The sequence below is a fragment of the Aspergillus costaricaensis genome (genome assembly GCF_003184835.1).
Source record: "Aspergillus costaricaensis CBS 115574 unplaced genomic scaffold BO79scaffold_17, whole genome shotgun sequence".
Lineage (NCBI taxonomy): Eukaryota > Fungi > Ascomycota > Eurotiomycetes > Eurotiales > Aspergillaceae > Aspergillus > Aspergillus costaricensis.
The window spans coordinates 196,032-212,390 of record NW_020291817.1 but is presented as its reverse complement, the minus strand read 5'-3'; the positions used below and the strand labels follow the sequence as shown (position 1 = coordinate 212,390).

General features: G+C 49.2%; 6 protein-coding genes across 6 annotated transcripts; 3 read left to right on the top strand and 3 right to left on the bottom strand.

Moving 5' to 3' along the window:
* Positions 1-91: 91 nt before the first annotated feature.
* Positions 92-3,139, bottom strand: BO79DRAFT_237907 (sulfatase domain protein). Its single transcript, XM_025684752.1, has 3 exons — positions 2,621-3,139; positions 871-2,571; positions 92-824 (listed from the first exon to the last, which is right to left on the bottom strand). Exons 1-3 carry the CDS (start codon positions 2,935-2,937, stop codon positions 248-250), a joined length of 2,595 nt encoding a protein of 864 aa, XP_025539092.1. The 5' UTR covers positions 2,938-3,139; the 3' UTR covers positions 92-247.
* Positions 3,140-5,964: 2,825 nt separating this feature from the next.
* BO79DRAFT_228814 (alpha-hydroxy acid oxidase) lies at positions 5,965-7,471 on the bottom strand (the record flags this gene model as incomplete). The annotated part of the gene is made up of 7 exons (XM_025683996.1): positions 5,965-6,040; positions 6,113-6,189; positions 6,241-6,494; positions 6,547-6,621; positions 6,712-7,241; positions 7,293-7,326; positions 7,378-7,471. The coding sequence occupies 7 exons, from the start codon at positions 7,469-7,471 to the stop codon at positions 5,965-5,967; spliced, it is 1,140 nt and encodes a 379-aa protein (XP_025539091.1).
* Positions 7,472-7,733: 262 nt separating this feature from the next.
* Positions 7,734-8,960, top strand: BO79DRAFT_228813 (D-isomer specific 2-hydroxyacid dehydrogenase family protein; the record flags this gene model as incomplete). The annotated part of the gene is made up of 5 exons (XM_025683995.1): positions 7,734-7,831; positions 7,864-8,055; positions 8,111-8,163; positions 8,218-8,305; positions 8,366-8,960. The coding sequence occupies 5 exons, from the start codon at positions 7,734-7,736 to the stop codon at positions 8,958-8,960; spliced, it is 1,026 nt and encodes a 341-aa protein (XP_025539090.1).
* Positions 8,961-9,630: 670 nt separating this feature from the next.
* On the bottom strand, positions 9,631-10,984 carry BO79DRAFT_218099 (uncharacterized protein; the record flags this gene model as incomplete). Its single annotated transcript, XM_025683398.1, has 4 exons — positions 9,631-10,356; positions 10,492-10,616; positions 10,678-10,801; positions 10,853-10,984. 4 exons carry the CDS (start codon positions 10,982-10,984, stop codon positions 9,631-9,633), a joined length of 1,107 nt encoding a protein of 368 aa, XP_025539089.1.
* A 653-nt stretch (positions 10,985-11,637) lies between these two features.
* Positions 11,638-13,880, top strand: BO79DRAFT_266285 (copper amine oxidase; the record flags this gene model as incomplete). Its single annotated transcript, XM_025686959.1, has 5 exons — positions 11,638-12,102; positions 12,160-12,508; positions 12,562-12,726; positions 12,788-13,413; positions 13,461-13,880. The coding sequence occupies 5 exons, from the start codon at positions 11,638-11,640 to the stop codon at positions 13,878-13,880; spliced, it is 2,025 nt and encodes a 674-aa protein (XP_025539088.1).
* A 1,384-nt stretch (positions 13,881-15,264) lies between these two features.
* On the top strand, positions 15,265-16,291 carry tpcH (methyltransferase tpcH; the record flags this gene model as incomplete). Its single annotated transcript, XM_025683994.1, has 4 exons — positions 15,265-15,643; positions 15,696-15,734; positions 15,797-15,853; positions 15,906-16,291. The coding sequence occupies 4 exons, from the start codon at positions 15,265-15,267 to the stop codon at positions 16,289-16,291; spliced, it is 861 nt and encodes a 286-aa protein (XP_025539087.1).
* Positions 16,292-16,359: the final 68 nt, after the last annotated feature.

Here is a 16,359-nt window from a genome sequence, read left to right as displayed (position 1 = left end):
GGGCGCCGAGGAACTAGGCTTTAGATTGGTCTTAGTAACGACATTCTAGGTAATCGCTGTCAATAGGAGACTGCAAGGTGCATAACAAAGGGTCAAGTTAATCTCGAGAAAGATAGTATGGGTAAAGCAGCGCGCCAGTGAAATACAGCATAAACGCCAAATGCTGCAAATGTCTGATATCATGATATCATCCAAGACTATGTACAAATGTTTCACTTCAACTAATCCTCGCATAGGTCGTAACATCCTAATGTTTAGGATGATATTGGTACAAATGCCAGTTCTCCATCACCCACCACTCTGCGACATGGGCGGCATCACGCACCCAATCCACTGCATCACTGCCGTGTTCCTTCTCCAGCCTCTTGGCCAGATCAACCAAGTTGAACTCCGTCACCGGGTGCTGCTCCTCCGGATCCTGCTCGACGTTCGTGAAACGCCACTCGACGTCGTCCACCAGCGGAATCACCAGTCGGTATTCGGGATGGGCAGCGGAGCGCACTGCCAGCCATGAACCACCGGTGTTCATGACGGTGAATTGCCAGTTCTGGCGGCCGTCCATTTCCGGGACGAGCTCGCGGATCATCGACTGGCCTTCATAGATGGAAAGCAGGTCCTGCGCGGTATGGGTGCTGTTGGGTCCCAGAGAGGACGATTGGATCAGCAGGTCCAGGATGGTAGGGACCACTTGCTGAGTGATAACTGGAGTGTTGACTTCAATAGATGGGAGATGAGGATGAGCAAACACCATTGGGATGTGAAAGCTGCCGATGTGGGGGTTATCGTATGGGGTGACGCCGCCGTCATTCGGAAGGGAGAGACCACTGTCTGGTTAGTATACGACACATCAGATAATGGAGCATGACTTACTGATCACCAGCCATCACGAGCAATGTCTCGTTGATAACGCCCTTCTCGGTCAGGATGTCAATGATCTCCTGCAACCAGTCGTCGATATATCCGATGGTGTTCAAGTATTTGTTGATATCCTCGTTGGAATTGGTGTTCTTGGATGACACCATCTCCTCGTATGCGTTGTCGGGCATTCCCCACGGGTGGTGCGTTGTGCCCGTCAGATGCGTCAGGAACAGCCGGCGGTGGTTGTGTTCGGCATCGTCGAGCGCATCGCGCACGTAGTCGCCCAGTACCATGTCAGGGTAGCCATAATAGTTGACCTCCTTCGACGAGGAGGCGGAATGCGTTGCATTTGCCTGTTCCAAAGACTCTTTGGTCACTACGTCATGGAATCCCAACTTCGGTGTGAGCTTGTCCTGATTATCATAGCCCTCGGTGACGGACTGCATCCATGCCGAATGCCATGGCCAGGTGCGGTAGTCGGATTGATCAGTGGTGCGGTTGGTATCCACATCATCCTGGTGGTTGAATGCATCCAGGATATGCGGCATGCACGGCTGATAGATGTGATGGTTGTATTCGCGGTTAAAGTCGGCGACTAATGGCGTCACTCCGCATACCGTCCCGACAAGACTCTTCAGGGTGTAGGTGCCCGTGGTAAAAGCGTTGCGGGCACTGATGCCGCCATATGACCGACGGCCGTAATCATGCTCGTTGTCGTGACCGAATCCCGCGTCAAAGCCGGTTAGGAACTCGGAAGTGCGGGTGAGGTTTGCGACGAGCTTTTGAACGTCGTCGGGGATTTTCTTATCTGAATAAGTTTTGGCGATGCGATTCCACATGAAAGCGTCCTTGCGCAGGGGAAAGACGTCGCTCCGAGTACTCTCCAACTTGATAAGGATAACATGTTTAATATTGACGTTGCCGCTGGACAGAACCTCCTGCAAGGGGTCCAACACCGGATTCTGCAGGTTAGGCACATGCAACGGATCACTTTCGGGGTTATAATGCAACCGAGGCACATCCGTCCTGGTCCAGTCCTCAAAGCCGGGCAGTCCTCCCTTGGGCAGCCAGTCCCATTTGGGTACCTTGTCTAACGGTGTGCGACTCTCCAGCCACTCATAGTCGCCTGGCAGCCCCCCAGCGCGGACGGGGGAGTGTCGGTGGCCACCGATGAAGGGTGCCACCGGCAAGGCTTCTGACAGGAACATGTAGGCGGGATCCCAGGGTCGAACCACGCGCAGCAAGACCAAGCTGAGGAATGGCACCCAGACGGCCAGCTTGACCAGAATCGAGTGTCCCCGTCTCGTGGCAGGTGCAACTTCCCCATATGGTTCGAGAAGGTGGATCGACGAGCCATCGTCACTCTTATCGTCAAGATAGTCATCCACGCCGATCTGCTCGTAGATCTCGGGTTCCGGCAATCCAGATCTCGGGCGGAACGCGCGAACCCGGCTCATACAACGGAACAAACATTTGAACGGCTGTCCCAGGATTGTGAGGATGCCACCAACAACGCGATGCAGTGGTGCAGACAGAAACCATGCTACAGTGAGCAGAATGCCTTCCACGATCAGGAATCCTGTCAGTCCCTGCAACAATGTGCGCATGGCAGCGGCATCGCGGTGGAAGGTTTTGGCTTGTCGCCAGTGAATTTCGGCACCGGTGACGATGTAAAAGGAGGTATTCGCGGCGGTCATTCCGGACATGATTAAACTAGATTGGTTAGTGATTGACAGGCATTTCTGGTATGTGCGCAGCCTACCTAAATGGTACAATCACCAAAGCTGATAACAGTGCAACAGTGCGCCAGTGGAATTTCTGAGTGAAAAAGCGGATGAGGAGGGTGAGAATCACATCCTGGAAGAAAAAGGTCGAGCCCCAAAGGAAGAATTTAGGAGGAGGGAGAGAATGGATGTGAGCGTAAAGATGCAGCAATTTGGCGCCAAAAAGTGCGATGAAGGAGACAGTGAAGAAATATCGGCGTGTGAACTCCCATGTGTAGTCGAAGAACTCGCCAGGAGATGTACGCAGACGCTGCATGGCAGGGCCACAGCGACGGAGAGGATTGAAGAGCTTCATGGTGCAGCAGGAAAGTCACAGTATCTCAGCAGACGGACCGCATGGCACCACGGACTAAGAGCACACCCATTGAAGGGTGGAGGGACGGAGATGGCGTGACCGGGATGGGAGCCCGGAATGATGGAAAAAGGTGTCAAAGGCGAAAGAAGGGAATGAGGGGTTCTTCAAGAAGAGAGGAGGAAGAAGAGGAGGAGGAGGAGAAAGAAAAAGAGGAGAGAGATGGGGAAAGAAGAGCAGGACGCCATGATGATGGAGGCCTGAGGAGGTGGAGTCTTTCTCACAGCCAGCAATCACGGATAGAGCCGCAGTTTCAATTCACAGCCCTGCATCCAAACGGGCAATATAGCACGCTGGCCAGTCCAACGAACCTGCGAACTCTAAAGCTGGGTGGTTCACAGTGTGCCAACCTCCAAGCAGTCTAGTGACTTGTGGACTACCAGTAGTGCTCCGAGACTAGTGGTCTCTACTACACAGTACTACCCAGCACTACACAGGACTAATGACCGAGGGAGAAAAGAGATGGATGCCTGGCGGAGAGAAAGTTGGACCCTGAGGGCCCTGGACCCTGATGGTCCACCAGTAAGATTGGAAGCCATTGGCTGTGCAGGCGAGAGCCGGTAAATTTAGAAGCAGCGGCGTTGCCAGACGTGCCCCGAAAACCAATCAGCCTCGGGGCCAAGACCCGCAGACCCTGGGAAGTCAGTCTGAGACAGGGGAAATCTTAACTGCAATTATCATCGGTCGTGTGTTCCGGGGCAAAATCCATCCATCCCAAACATCGTGTTCCATTAATTGCAATAGGGGTACCACTAGATTGATTTCATGTTTGAGAATAATTTTTGTCCCCCACCGATCGATAGATACAAGCAAACAGCTCTCTCGGTCTAGTTGCCACTATCACCAACGATCCGCAGGCTTGTCGTCCGCCCCCAAGAACACGTGGTGAGGACCTTCCCTTTCAGTTGGGATCAAAAGATGCATCTTTTATTTTCATCCCAAACAGGAGGCCTGATGCCCCAGAGGAGTTTAGTTTGGTCCCTCCGAGCGTGACCACATTCCTTTTTGGGGCCCCCGAGCGGGGGGTTACATCCGCTCTCGCCAATCAGTAAACAGACCGCCCGTGAATGCTCCACTGCCAAGTCTTCTAGAGAAATCTCTTGTCCGTTCATTTATTCCCTTTTGATTGTTGTTATTCACAATTTTCCCTCTGCCTCTTCCCGTTGTCTCACTTCAACCTGTCTTACATAGCCCCCTTCTGCCCAATTGCCATTGCCTCCCTGTTCTCTTGGCCATTGAATAACAGTCTCCCACGTTACATCATGCATTGACGTGCCGTTATGGTTTGTGTGCAACTGTAGGTTCAATTCTAAACTGCAGCAAGCAGCAAGCAGCATGTAGCACGTGTGGATTCCTTCATATGATGTTGAATCCGCTCATTTGCATGGATACATGGGACCAGCTGCAGTCTCGCTTCCCCGCTTGTCCATCGGGATTATTCTCCTCACCCAACTCACCTGCACGAGATCTCATGCTGATGTGGGAAGCACCTCCGGGTTGTCAAACCTATTGGGGAGGAAAAAAGAGGAACAATGTCCTTGGCACACGGCAGTCCCACCGGATTTTCTCTCTTATTCCCGACTTTTTGTCTCTCTTGTTGTCTCTCTCTGTCATTATTAATAGACATGGTGGATCACGGCGGATACATGGCATGGATCCGGACATCACCGCCATCGACTCTTAAAGCCCGAAAATGAGTGTGCAGCTCACTACCAACAAACACCCTGAGTAAGATGATCATTGACCCCTCAAAGCCCTGCATGGTCTTGGCTTGGAAGAGGTGTCAAAGCGCCGTTGACAGAATTAGTCATGTTGGTTTCATCCTGTATCGCAGGCAGAAAACGTGTCACCGTTTGTGTTGCCTAACGCTTTTGTTGACATTTCTCATTGCCTGGGTGTTACCTAATGCTCTTTCAAAGATTCAACTTTATTATATGACATGTTACACTGCTAAAATATGTCGCAGAGGTACTTCCAGGGACCTTTCACGTCTGACCTCGTTCCCCGCGGTACTCAGCCTTGCCTTGTAGACCCTGCATTGCCAAGAGTAGTGAGCAAATTGTTGTACCTATCAGGCGCTGCGAGCTCATTCGAATCCTCCATCGTGCTTCTTTCCTTATTATTGACCTATTACCTCGGGTTTGATCAAGAAGGATGTGTTACGAGTTGGGATGACTGAAAGGATGTGGCAGTGATGCCATCAGTCATCCAAATATATATCCCAGCCACTATCCCACCACTCCATCCGTTCGGCACATGACAAACACTCGTAAATCCAATCAAACTACTACTAGTAAGCAAGCAGTAGTCTCTTTGGTCGTATACTGGTAAAGATCATTTCATCCAAAGTACAATTGAAATCGAAACCCACCCACCCTTAGTAGTATGATCTCTATCAGCCGGGCATCACAGTTCAGCCCAGCGACGATCCCTGCGCCCCGAGGGATTTGTCAACTCAATCATCGCGGGGAGACCTTCGAAACCTCGTCGATCATGACATCACTCTCTCCATCATATCATGTCAGATTATGAATCTCACATGCTGACAATCAGTGAAACCAATGTAGCTATCTGAGGCCCCAAAATCTCACTAGCTGCAGGGAGAGAACTAAATTCCACTGTGACTCGCAGAAAGCATTCCCTAATAATTAGAGCATTCAAATAAACCCAGGTGTGATATCTACATATGATTTGAGATAGTCTATGATTAACTTGAATGGGCATACAAAGGGCCCATTTACCTCTTGTTCTCCGCCATCCTTGCTGGAAGCAACTTTTACTCTAGAGTTATACGGTACTGAGATTGCATGCTATTCTACGTTCAGCTGCAACTACACATGTGTCCACACCCTTCTGATCCCAGTAGTCTCTGATCCCATGTGTATAGCCCCGCAAATCTATATGTTCCATGGTCAAACGAAGTTCTGGATTGAATACTGATGTGGGTGTCAGAATAGCGTGCCATGAATCCTAGAGCTTCGAAAGTACACCGTTCGTCTCAAGAACAGACAGGTGACTCTTGTTGATATCTTTGACAGTTTTGCATCTGAGTTCTAGTCAGTATTCTATAAATTGTGGATGTCCAACAGCCACCGAAGAAATCAGCCAAGTCTCTTACCCAGCAAGGCACATGGCCAATTTGAATTCTTCTTGCAATAGCTTGACAGCAAGCTCCACGCCCTTCGTTCCATTGTACTAAATGTTCGAAGTCAGAAAAGGTCCATGGAAGGACAATAATAAACTGACCGCTAATCCCCAGATTGGTATCCTCCCTGCAAAGCAATAGTCCGCTCCCAGGGCCAAAGCTTTGAAAATATCCGTTCCTCGGCGAATACCGCCATCAATGGCGATAGCTATTTTGCCCTTTGCGACAGGCGCACATTCGCGTAGTGCATCAAGAGTGGCTGGTACGCCGTCCAGTTGTCTACCGCCGTGGTTGGAAATCAAAACACCGTTGACTCCATGCTGTATGGCCAGTGCGACGTCTTCAGCAGTATAGACTAATAGATAATGTAAGCTCTCCACAGAATACGAGGCAATTCGGGAACTTACTTCCTTTTACCCAAATGTCGAGTTTAGTTACACTTCTTATCCATGCGATGGCCTCGGCCCACTCAATGCCATCCTCTAAGAATACATCATTAATGGTTTGATGGAAAATTTAGAACATCCGTAACTCATCATATGCTAGCCCCTCGCCCGGCTCGGTCAAGTTACTCATATCCAGGCCAGGCGCAAGATTGGGATATCCCATGCCTTTTGGGATTCCGAAAGAGTTTCTGTACTCGTTCAGACGCCGTCCGAGCATTGGCGCATCCACTGTTAACATGACTGCCTTGTACCCAGATTCTGAAGATGTAAGAAGAATTAGCACCAGCAATGATGAAAAAGAGAAAGCATTGGTCTCACTCTCTGCGCGCTCAAGTAGTTGCCTCGTGATATCCCGATCCTTCAATATGATGAATTGTATCATGTATGGATTTCCCGACCCCTCTGCTATGACGTCCTCTAATGAGCAGGTTGCATGTGAAGACAACGCCATGCAGATATTCGCCTCAGCAGCAACCTTGGAAGTTCCGACCTCGCCGTCTGAGTGGGCGATCTTGTGGGAGGCCGCGGGCGAAAATCCAAACGGGAAAGAAACTTTGGTATTGCAGATCGTTGTGGAGGTGTCCAGGTTAGAGACATCGCGAAGAACGCGTGGGCGTATTTTATAACGATTAAAGGCATCTTCGTTGTCTTTCACCCTAGGCTTGTGTTATGAAGATATGATACGATATGGAATCTATCCCACGTACGTGATGAGATCCATTGCGCCTTCATTGAAGAATTCTGTTGTGGTCAGCGGATGCCGCAATACACAGATCTAGTAGGGATAGCTACCCTTGAATTCTCTTGGAAGTTTCTCCGATGCCTTGGCCTGCAAGTCGGCAATGGAGAAGATCTCCGAGTCTAGGCTTTTCCCTCGATTTGCCATATTTTCGTGCGCGTAATTTGATGATATGATCGTTGAACAGTTAGAATGGTCCATCACCCCGTGTTTATATGCACCTAGTTCTCCAATTGATAGTGGTTCGGCATCGCAACTGATAGGATCTCTTGACTCGGTCCTGATGGCATCGTGACACGGCTTCGGGCCCTTGACTCGGTCTCTACAGAGCCGAGTCATTAGCGGAATCTTAAGTAGATGTTGACCTGCACTCATAGAACGTGGTATCAACATCAGGCCCCTTAAGGAAATGACATATCCAGACCTTCTACTCTTCATCCAGCCCTTTGCGCCTCCGGACCAATGGCTCCAGAGAGTGCGGCAGGCTAACCCGGGAATTCGGGTGGAGTATCATTATGTTGAGATGTACGCGAAAGAAGAATACCACCCATCTCCAAGGAAACATGGGCAGAGGCTACAATACTCTTCACCTGGCAACTATTTCCTCCCAAGGAATGGGTGCCAAAGCTGCAGTATATTCAGCTGTTAAGTGCCGGATGCAATCAGTTACTGGGCATGCCGCTTTTTGAAGACACAGATATTGCATTTTGCACATCCAATGGCAATCATCCGTGAGTAAAATACCTACTTGCTTCAGTGAGCTTCGCCAACTAATTCTTATCCAAGGCCCCAAATCGCGGAGTGGGTTTTCTCAACGTTCCTGGCGTTTCAGCATCATAGTAAGGCCGAAAGACAACTTCTTCACAATCATTGTAGGCACTAATTATTGGAAGTTCCGGAATATCTCGAGAACCAAAGGGCCTGCAAGTGGGTAGATCCACCTACCGATGAGGATACAGAAGATGCGGTCGGCCTCAGGATGTGAGTTTAGCGCTCTCCTTCGCCTTTCTGTTTCATAACAGTGCTGACACAACCTTGAAGTGGAATTCTAGGATACGGCTGCATTGGCCGACAATGTGCCCGAGTCGCCAAAGCCTTCGGCATGGATGTCTACGCGTATACATTGCACAGCCGGGATACCCCAGAGTCTCGCAGATCCGAAGACTATACTGAACCAGGACTGGGCGACCCCGAAGGCGAATTCCCATCAGCATGGTTTGCAGGGAAAGAGCAACTGAATGAATTCCTTGCATCGAATCTCGATCTACTGGTCATCACACTGCCGCTCACAAATCAAACCCGGGGAATGATTTCGCGTGAGCAGTTTGACATCCTTAGCAAGAAGAAGGCCTATGTTAGTAATGTTGGAAGGGGACCCTGTATCAATACGGAGGACTTGATGGTTGCACTGGATGAAGGCAAAATCAGGGGTGCTGCTTTGGATGTGACGGATCCAGAGCCGTTGCCTGCTGATCATAAGCTCTGGGGTTATAAGAACGTCATTATCACGCCTCATTGTAGTGGGAACTCGAATCATTACTATGAGCGCGTGTTGAAGATCTTCGCGTATAATTTGGAGAGACGGGCACAGGGCAAGCCGCTAGTCAATCATGTCAACAGGGCTTTGGGTTATTAGAGCGTAATAAGCGCTATGCAGATATGAGCAATGATACGTGTTCATGATTAAACCTTTTTATTTATTTTTTTATTTTATTTTATTTTTTTCACTTTTTTTTCTTTCTATCTCTCCATCGCTAGTTCTTTGGGTCCTCTGGAGCAAGTCCGCGTAGCTTTGCTATGATAAGAGATGGCAAGAGATACAATGTCAGAGTAGATTGGATGGGATGCAGTTTTGGTAAGTCCACTTGGGGGGGGATATCTTGAATGCGAGCAAAAATGTTTTACCCACCTTCAAGGTCCAAGTATAGTGCTAAGTTCCGTATGCACAAATGCACAGACAGATGGAAAAGAGGGGTGTGGCCAATCAGGACTGGGCCGAGTCATATCAGTTTGAAGTGGGATGCTGTTGACTCGGCCCAGTCGGCCAAGAAATTCCGCTTATCACAGTTCCGAGCAGGAATGCAACTAAAGAGACCGGTCGCACATTCACAGCTAATCATGTTTCAGAGAGCTCGCAGAATTACCGAAACGTCGTAGGGCATAGAAGTGACTATTTGAAATGGTATGGCAACATGATATCCTTAACTATCCTTTAATTTTCGTCTTGGCAGGTGCACACAAGTCAGATGTTGCGTAGCCAAATGGATGTAGTATATATGTTTATTCACTATATGTTACGGCAGCTACTATGTTCCATGAGATCGATGGTGGTAATGGTGATGATGGAAATGATGGTGGAAGTGATGGTGGTGATGAACCTCTTGCGCCTGGGTAGGATATGACCGTGACAAGGTATCCCTTGAACTTGAAGAGGTCCACTGAGCAGCCATGAGCACTTGTCGAACGGCTGCTTCCTCCATGGCAATCTGATCGGGCTCTTTACTATGTGAAAATGAGTCTAAGGCGAGCCGAATGTTGTCCGCACTGAAGGTGTGAAGGTCATTGGTAGGCGATGTTTCTTGACCACTGATATTGGTGGTATTTGACACAAGCCGGTCGCGGTCTGCAGCCCGACTCTCGGGGCTTGAGATCGAGGGGAAATCCCCTGATATTGTATTCCTCTCGACGTTCTCATTCGATGATAGATGTCCGGTGTGTGTTCTCGCCTGGTTGCTCTCAGGGGCTTGGTTCTGCATGAGAGGGTGCGAGAATATGTCTGAGTCATGCTGAAGTGACATATAGCCTTCATCTGGGTAGCGCATGGACAGAATAGCTGCATCGTTCAGGTCGAATGGTGAGGATAATAATATGTTTTCCGACAATCCGGTGGCCATATCCATCGCATCCAGATGAACATCGGGGCTTTCACCATCTTCCTGCGAGCCGTTGTCCATGGAAGTGGCGTTTCCGCTGCTAGAGCCTGGATAAATTGAGCCAGAGCCGGAGGATGGTGATAATTCCGTGGAATCGTCCTAGCCTTGGCTGGGTTGATTTGGCATGGTTGTGATTTCTTTGCATAGCCTTCTCCATCGATTTCGGCAAGTCAAAGGAGGACGACCCTGTAGTCCCGATGATATTGTAGCCCATCTATGCCCCAGTTCCTTTACCTTTGTCGTCAGATAAAGGTCCTCCTCTTGCGACCAACTTCTGAGGCGGTTTTTCACAGAGGGGTCTAGAATATCGGTATATCGCTTCGCACATTGATCATCCTTTCGGCCCTTGATGAGAAGTGCTGCTCAGCTATTACTCAGCAAATTGCATTCAAAAGAAGACGAATCAATGCGACAGCGTACCAATTTCCTTCCAAGCAGGTCCTAGTCGCCGATGAGCGGCGAGGAGAATCTCGTCTTCCTCTTTGGTCCAGCGACCTTTGCGCAGTTTTGGGTCTAGGGAATGGAACCAACGCTTTCGACAATCCTGGTGTTGTTGTCAGTATTCAACCCGCAAACTGTCTCCGGAAGGACGGACCTTGTTTGTCCGCCCTGGTAGGTTCTTGGATATCTCAGTCCATTTACTGTCTCTGCCACGCTTATCTCCCAACTGCTCAACAAGGGCAATGGGCTTTTCGTCTTCTTCGGTTGACCATACGCGACGTGGCATGGCGATGGTAAGAACGGCGTCCAGGAACTCTGGGAAACAGGATGAAGATGCGGATAAGTGTTGACTCGGCCCCAACCCTTTCCCCGCATCATCCTCTTTCCGATGTTGCCAATGTTCTTATCTGATGTGGCCACTATCTTGCCTCTCTCGTCGCATAGCGTGAATCATTGGATGGAGACTGTTTGATACGCCGAGAAAATTCCAGATAGCAAACATTTCCATTGGATTGGTACCCAAGAAGAGAAGGAGTTCCCGCGGATGCGCATGCTGGCAGCAGCTGGCGAACATGCTCGGAATCGGCCATTCTGACTCCGCCTTGTCGCGAGTTATTGTAGAACACACTGCACATCACACTCTACCATGATACTAGTGCAGTGAGTACAGGTAGAATCTCCGTGCAAGCATAAGGACGTGGGAGAGTTGATGACAGTCTGTCACTGGGTATAAGGACCGGACCGCTGCACTCGGCTCAGCCCACTGTGTGGAGATGCATGCTCAGCGTTCAAATCACCTGGTGTTCAGTGACTCTGTCCTGCTTGCTGACTCGGCCCCACGATGTGATATTTATTCTTTGCTGATAACATTAACACCTATTACCTTCATATTTGCACCTTCTCATCTATCAAGCTTTCATATAATCACCTCTCTCCACGATGTCGTGCCACCCTTTGGATCCAGCCAGCCCGGACGAAATCCGGCAGGCGACTGATTTGGTCAAGGCCAAATACAATGGAATCTCACTTCACTTCAAAGCAGCTGGACTGGAAGAACCAGCCAAAGCTGCTCTTGTTGACTTCCTGGACGCAGAGCACCATGGTCGGCCCCTTCCCTTCATCCCCCGTCAGATCTTCCTCATTTGGTACATTGAGTACACCCCTCGTCTGTTTGAAGGCATCGTGGACCTCTCCAGACAGACACTTGTCCATCACAGAGAACTTCCACGCGACTTTCACGGACCGGTCGACCGGGCGGAGATGAACGAAGCGGCGCAGGTTGTCATGAAGGACCTTCGTGTTCAGGCAGAGATCAAAAGACTCCAAATTGATGAGACCACCGTCGTCCTCGATCCTTGGGATTACGGCGTAGATGGCGAAGACACACAGACTCGTCGCACCCAGGTACTGCGTTGCTGGACTGCCGACTCGCGCACAATCAGCTGACAGGTTCATTCCTAGGTCTTCATGTACATGCGCAATCCCGAGAATAACGACCCCGACTCCAGTCATTATAGCTTCCCTTTGGACTTCATGGTCATTGTAGATCTCTGCAAGATGGAGGTGATAAAAATCATTCGTCTGCCCTTGGGATCGGACCAAACCGCCACTGCTGTTGGTTCGGCTGTGCCTCATCGTCGGACCAACCCCGTCGAACCAGAATATGATCATCGCTTGCAGAAGAACCCTCCTCGGACTACCCTGAAGCCCTACCAAGTAGTTCAGCCAGAGGGGGCGTCCTTTACCGTCAATGGATATTTGATCGAATGGGAGAAATGGCGCTTTCGTGTTGGGTTCAATTGGCGTGAAGGTGAGCTGTACTTCAAACTTTGCAGGAATAGCTAAGGTACTAATTCTGGTCAGGAATGACCCTTCATGATGTGTCTTTTGATGGAAAGAGTGCTTTCTATCGTCTCTCTCTTTCGGAAATATTTGTGCCATACGGCGATCCCCGTAACCCAATTTATCGAAAGGGAGCATTTGACCTGGGAAACGTCGGTGCGGGTGTGACTGCAAACAACCTTCAATGTACGTTCTTTACCTTTCGTCTAGGCTTGCGACATATGTCTGACCATATTACTCATAATAGTGGGCTGTGATTGTCTCGGTCTCATCAAATACCTTGACGGATGTGTTGTCGCCAAAGATGGAAGCCCTGCGCCTAGGCCGAATGCCATTTGCATCCATGAAATAGATAATGGAATCCAGTGGAAGCATACAAACCACCGGACTGGAAAGGCAACAGTAGTGAGAAAGCGCCAGCTTGTGTTGCAAACGATCATCACTGTGGCGAACTACGAGTATATTTTCATGTGGTACTTCGATCAGTCGGGAGAACTCACCTTCGAAACCCGTGCTACAGGCATTCTCTCTACCCAGCCAATCGACAAAGATGCCAAGGTGGCCTGGGGCACACGCGTTGCGGATGGAGTGATGGCCCCGTATCATCAGCATCTCTTCAATCTGCGTATCGACCCAGCCATGGGCGGTCACAAGAACAGTTTTGCGTCTACCGATACTGTTCCCCTTCCGTGGGATGAGGATCTGAACCCCCTTGGTACCGGATTTATAACCCAACAGCAGATCCTTGATCGGGCAGGAACTGTGGAGGACGACATCTCGAAGGGAAGAGTTTTCAAGATTTTGAACGAGAATGTCGAAAACCCCGTGTCATTGACTCCAATTGGGTACAAACTGGTGCCTCATCGCTCTCAGGTAAGTCGATCAGACTTTTCAATTTTGGGCCACACTGACGACTATAGATGCTGCTCGCTCGCCCTGGGTCCTGGCATTCGCGCCGGTCGGAATTCTGTGAGAGCCCAATCTGGGTCACGAAGTACAAGGACCGTCAGCTGTTCCCAGCGGGTGACTACACGAACCAATCCCTTGGCGGTACTGGTATCAAATCATGGATTGGCGAAGCTCGAGACTTGGTCCGGGACGATGATATTGTCATTTGGCATACCTACGGCTTCACTCACAACCCACGTGTTGAGGACTTTCCCGTTATGCCGGCTGAAATGGCACAGGTTCAGCTGAGTCCTTATAATTTCTGCCTTTTCAACCCCGCGAACGATGTCCCTCCGTCCACACAGGCATTCAACAAGAGCGTAGAGCTTACGGAGAAGCCCGCCAGCCTAAATTCTTCCGGGTGCTGCTCCCAGCCTAAGAGCCACCTGTGATATCCCCGAAGCTTTGATTCTGATGGGAAGAGAATGCCATGGCAAGCATGGGAATAACTACAGCGAATTTGTTGCATAGCGAGCCTGAAGTAACATAAATTGGCAGATTTCATGGGGTTTTGTCACTTTGCGTTCCCCGAAAGACTGGGGACTTACATAGAATGGCAGAGGAAGGGATAAACTTACGATGTCAATCAACCATATCTAAAATTTGTTTGTTCTATCACAAGATAGTCATATTTTATGATATGAGAAAACACCCCATGATAAAGCTTCAAGTATTGACGTGCGGCTCTGTTAGATAATCGCAGTAGTAGTAAGACTAGTATCAGAGGATTACGTACGCCCTCATTAGGTCAAATCTGCATAAAGTGTTGTTTGAAGAACTAGTGTAAAATCATTACCAGCAATCTCCTTATGGCTGTAATGTATGTAATATGGGGCATCCGTGTCATTTTCTACCTATCACAAGGACGGGCTTTTATTATTATATACATCCGGAGTACTTCTGCCACTTCTAACTATATCCATAGTGTTTCGTAGAAACTCGCCTATTTAACAAGTTATCCTTCCCGAGCAGTATATCCTTTCACGGAGTTATCTTTAGATCTAGCACTCTCACACCGCCAATAATGAATAACTGGTTTAAAGTGATTGTATTTGTACATGAGCAGTAGAAATTAGTTCAACTGTACTGACAGTTACACAAAGTATACGCTTAGGATACATAGTCAGTTGACAGATTAGACTTGAAAGGATTTCATTTAATGGCAACAGACCCTTGACTTATTCACTCATGGACCCCATATCTTGTTACTTTCTACCCCTTGAAGGGGGAACGCAAGGAACCATCGAATTCAAGACCTTCAGTGTAAATATGTTGCGTAAGTGACTAGTCCAAGATGTAGCCTGTATGCGCCCTCACTGCTGATCGATCGTCCGGCGCTTCATATGAGGTAAGGGAACTGCTATGGTGCATGATGAGTGAATGTTAGACGCCATGAGCTGAGGTTCGCCAGGAGACATTGGAAACCCTCTTTCTGTTCGTTTAGCAGCATTCTCCGGCCTGCAACTGCTATGACAGTGCATGAGATAGCAGCTAATGTCACCCAACCCTTCTGCAAGGTCTCAGATTTATCTACAACATTAGACATCTTTTAGGATTAACGGCCTGTAAGGCATGTATGTTGCTCCGCCATAGGTGCCTCTAACTTCTAGGATATCATCGTCTTACCGCTATACTGCTGTACGGTGATCTTTCGGTATTATTATCACATTCTAGACAAATATTCGCAGCATCACTAAGAAAAGTCGAGAGTCCTCCCGAATTCTGTACCTCGCACGCCGAGTATGACACTCACGCCCTGATTGAAATCTACCAAACATGACTCGTACCCCAACTGCACCAGAAAAGCACAATCATGCCTCTGCTAGCAGATACATGAGTGGGAGTAGAATTAGTAACCTGTTTGCTGAGGAATTAGTGGAGAAGTCTGGTATAGCCTGGTTCGGGGGGAAGCCTCTGGCTGTCTTCGACGATGCCTGCGGGACAGGGGCAGTTTCTAGTGCTCTTCATCGTCGCCTTAGCGATGAAATTACCTGCAATTGGCAGTTGACCTGTGGCGATATATCTGAGGCTATGGTCGAGGTGTCTAAGCAGAAGATGGTCGAAGAAGGGTGGCGCAATGCGGAAGTCAGGGTTGTTGATGCGCATAAAACCGAGCTTCCGAGTGAACACTATACCCATGTCCTCTCGGGTTTTGGTAGGGGGACAAATACTACTAAGCAGAGTGGTCAATGCTAATTTTGTCTTAGCTTTTAACCTCTTCCCAAATGATCAAGCTGCAATGGAAGGTTGGTTGCTCCCGGTATGGTGATATCAAGCTAAAGAAGCAATTTAACCTTCGCTACGCTAGAGTGCTTCAGGATACTCCAACGAGGAGGCATATTGGCCGTTTCTACATGGTCCACAAGTATGTTGACTCTAGCAAGTATACCTGACATATCTAACTCACCATCTGCCAGCCGTATGGATGACTCTGATTCAGGCCGCCATCGCAAGTCTACCCAGCGATCTTCCTACGCCAACCACTGACGACATTTTTGGTTTGTACAACGAGAATTGGACCGACGAGACCCGGGTGCGGGCTCTGTTTGAGCAAGCAGGATTCACAGATATCAATGTTACCACCGTGGCAAAGCAATACTCAGTGCCAGTACAGGAGCTTGCCGAGGCCTGCAAGATCAGTCTCCCTCATATAACCAGAAAGTTCTGGACGCAGGAGCAGCGGGACAGGTACGAAGCAGAGGTGCCAAAGGCGGCCCTGCGCATTCTGGAAGAGAACATGGGGAAGGACGGAGTTGGCGCCATGAAGGCCGAGGCGATTATTGCAACGGCTCGGAAGCCATGATTTTGGGTATTTGTGATTGTGGTTTTGCACCAGATATCGGTAGGCCAATTGATACGAACCACAAAGTT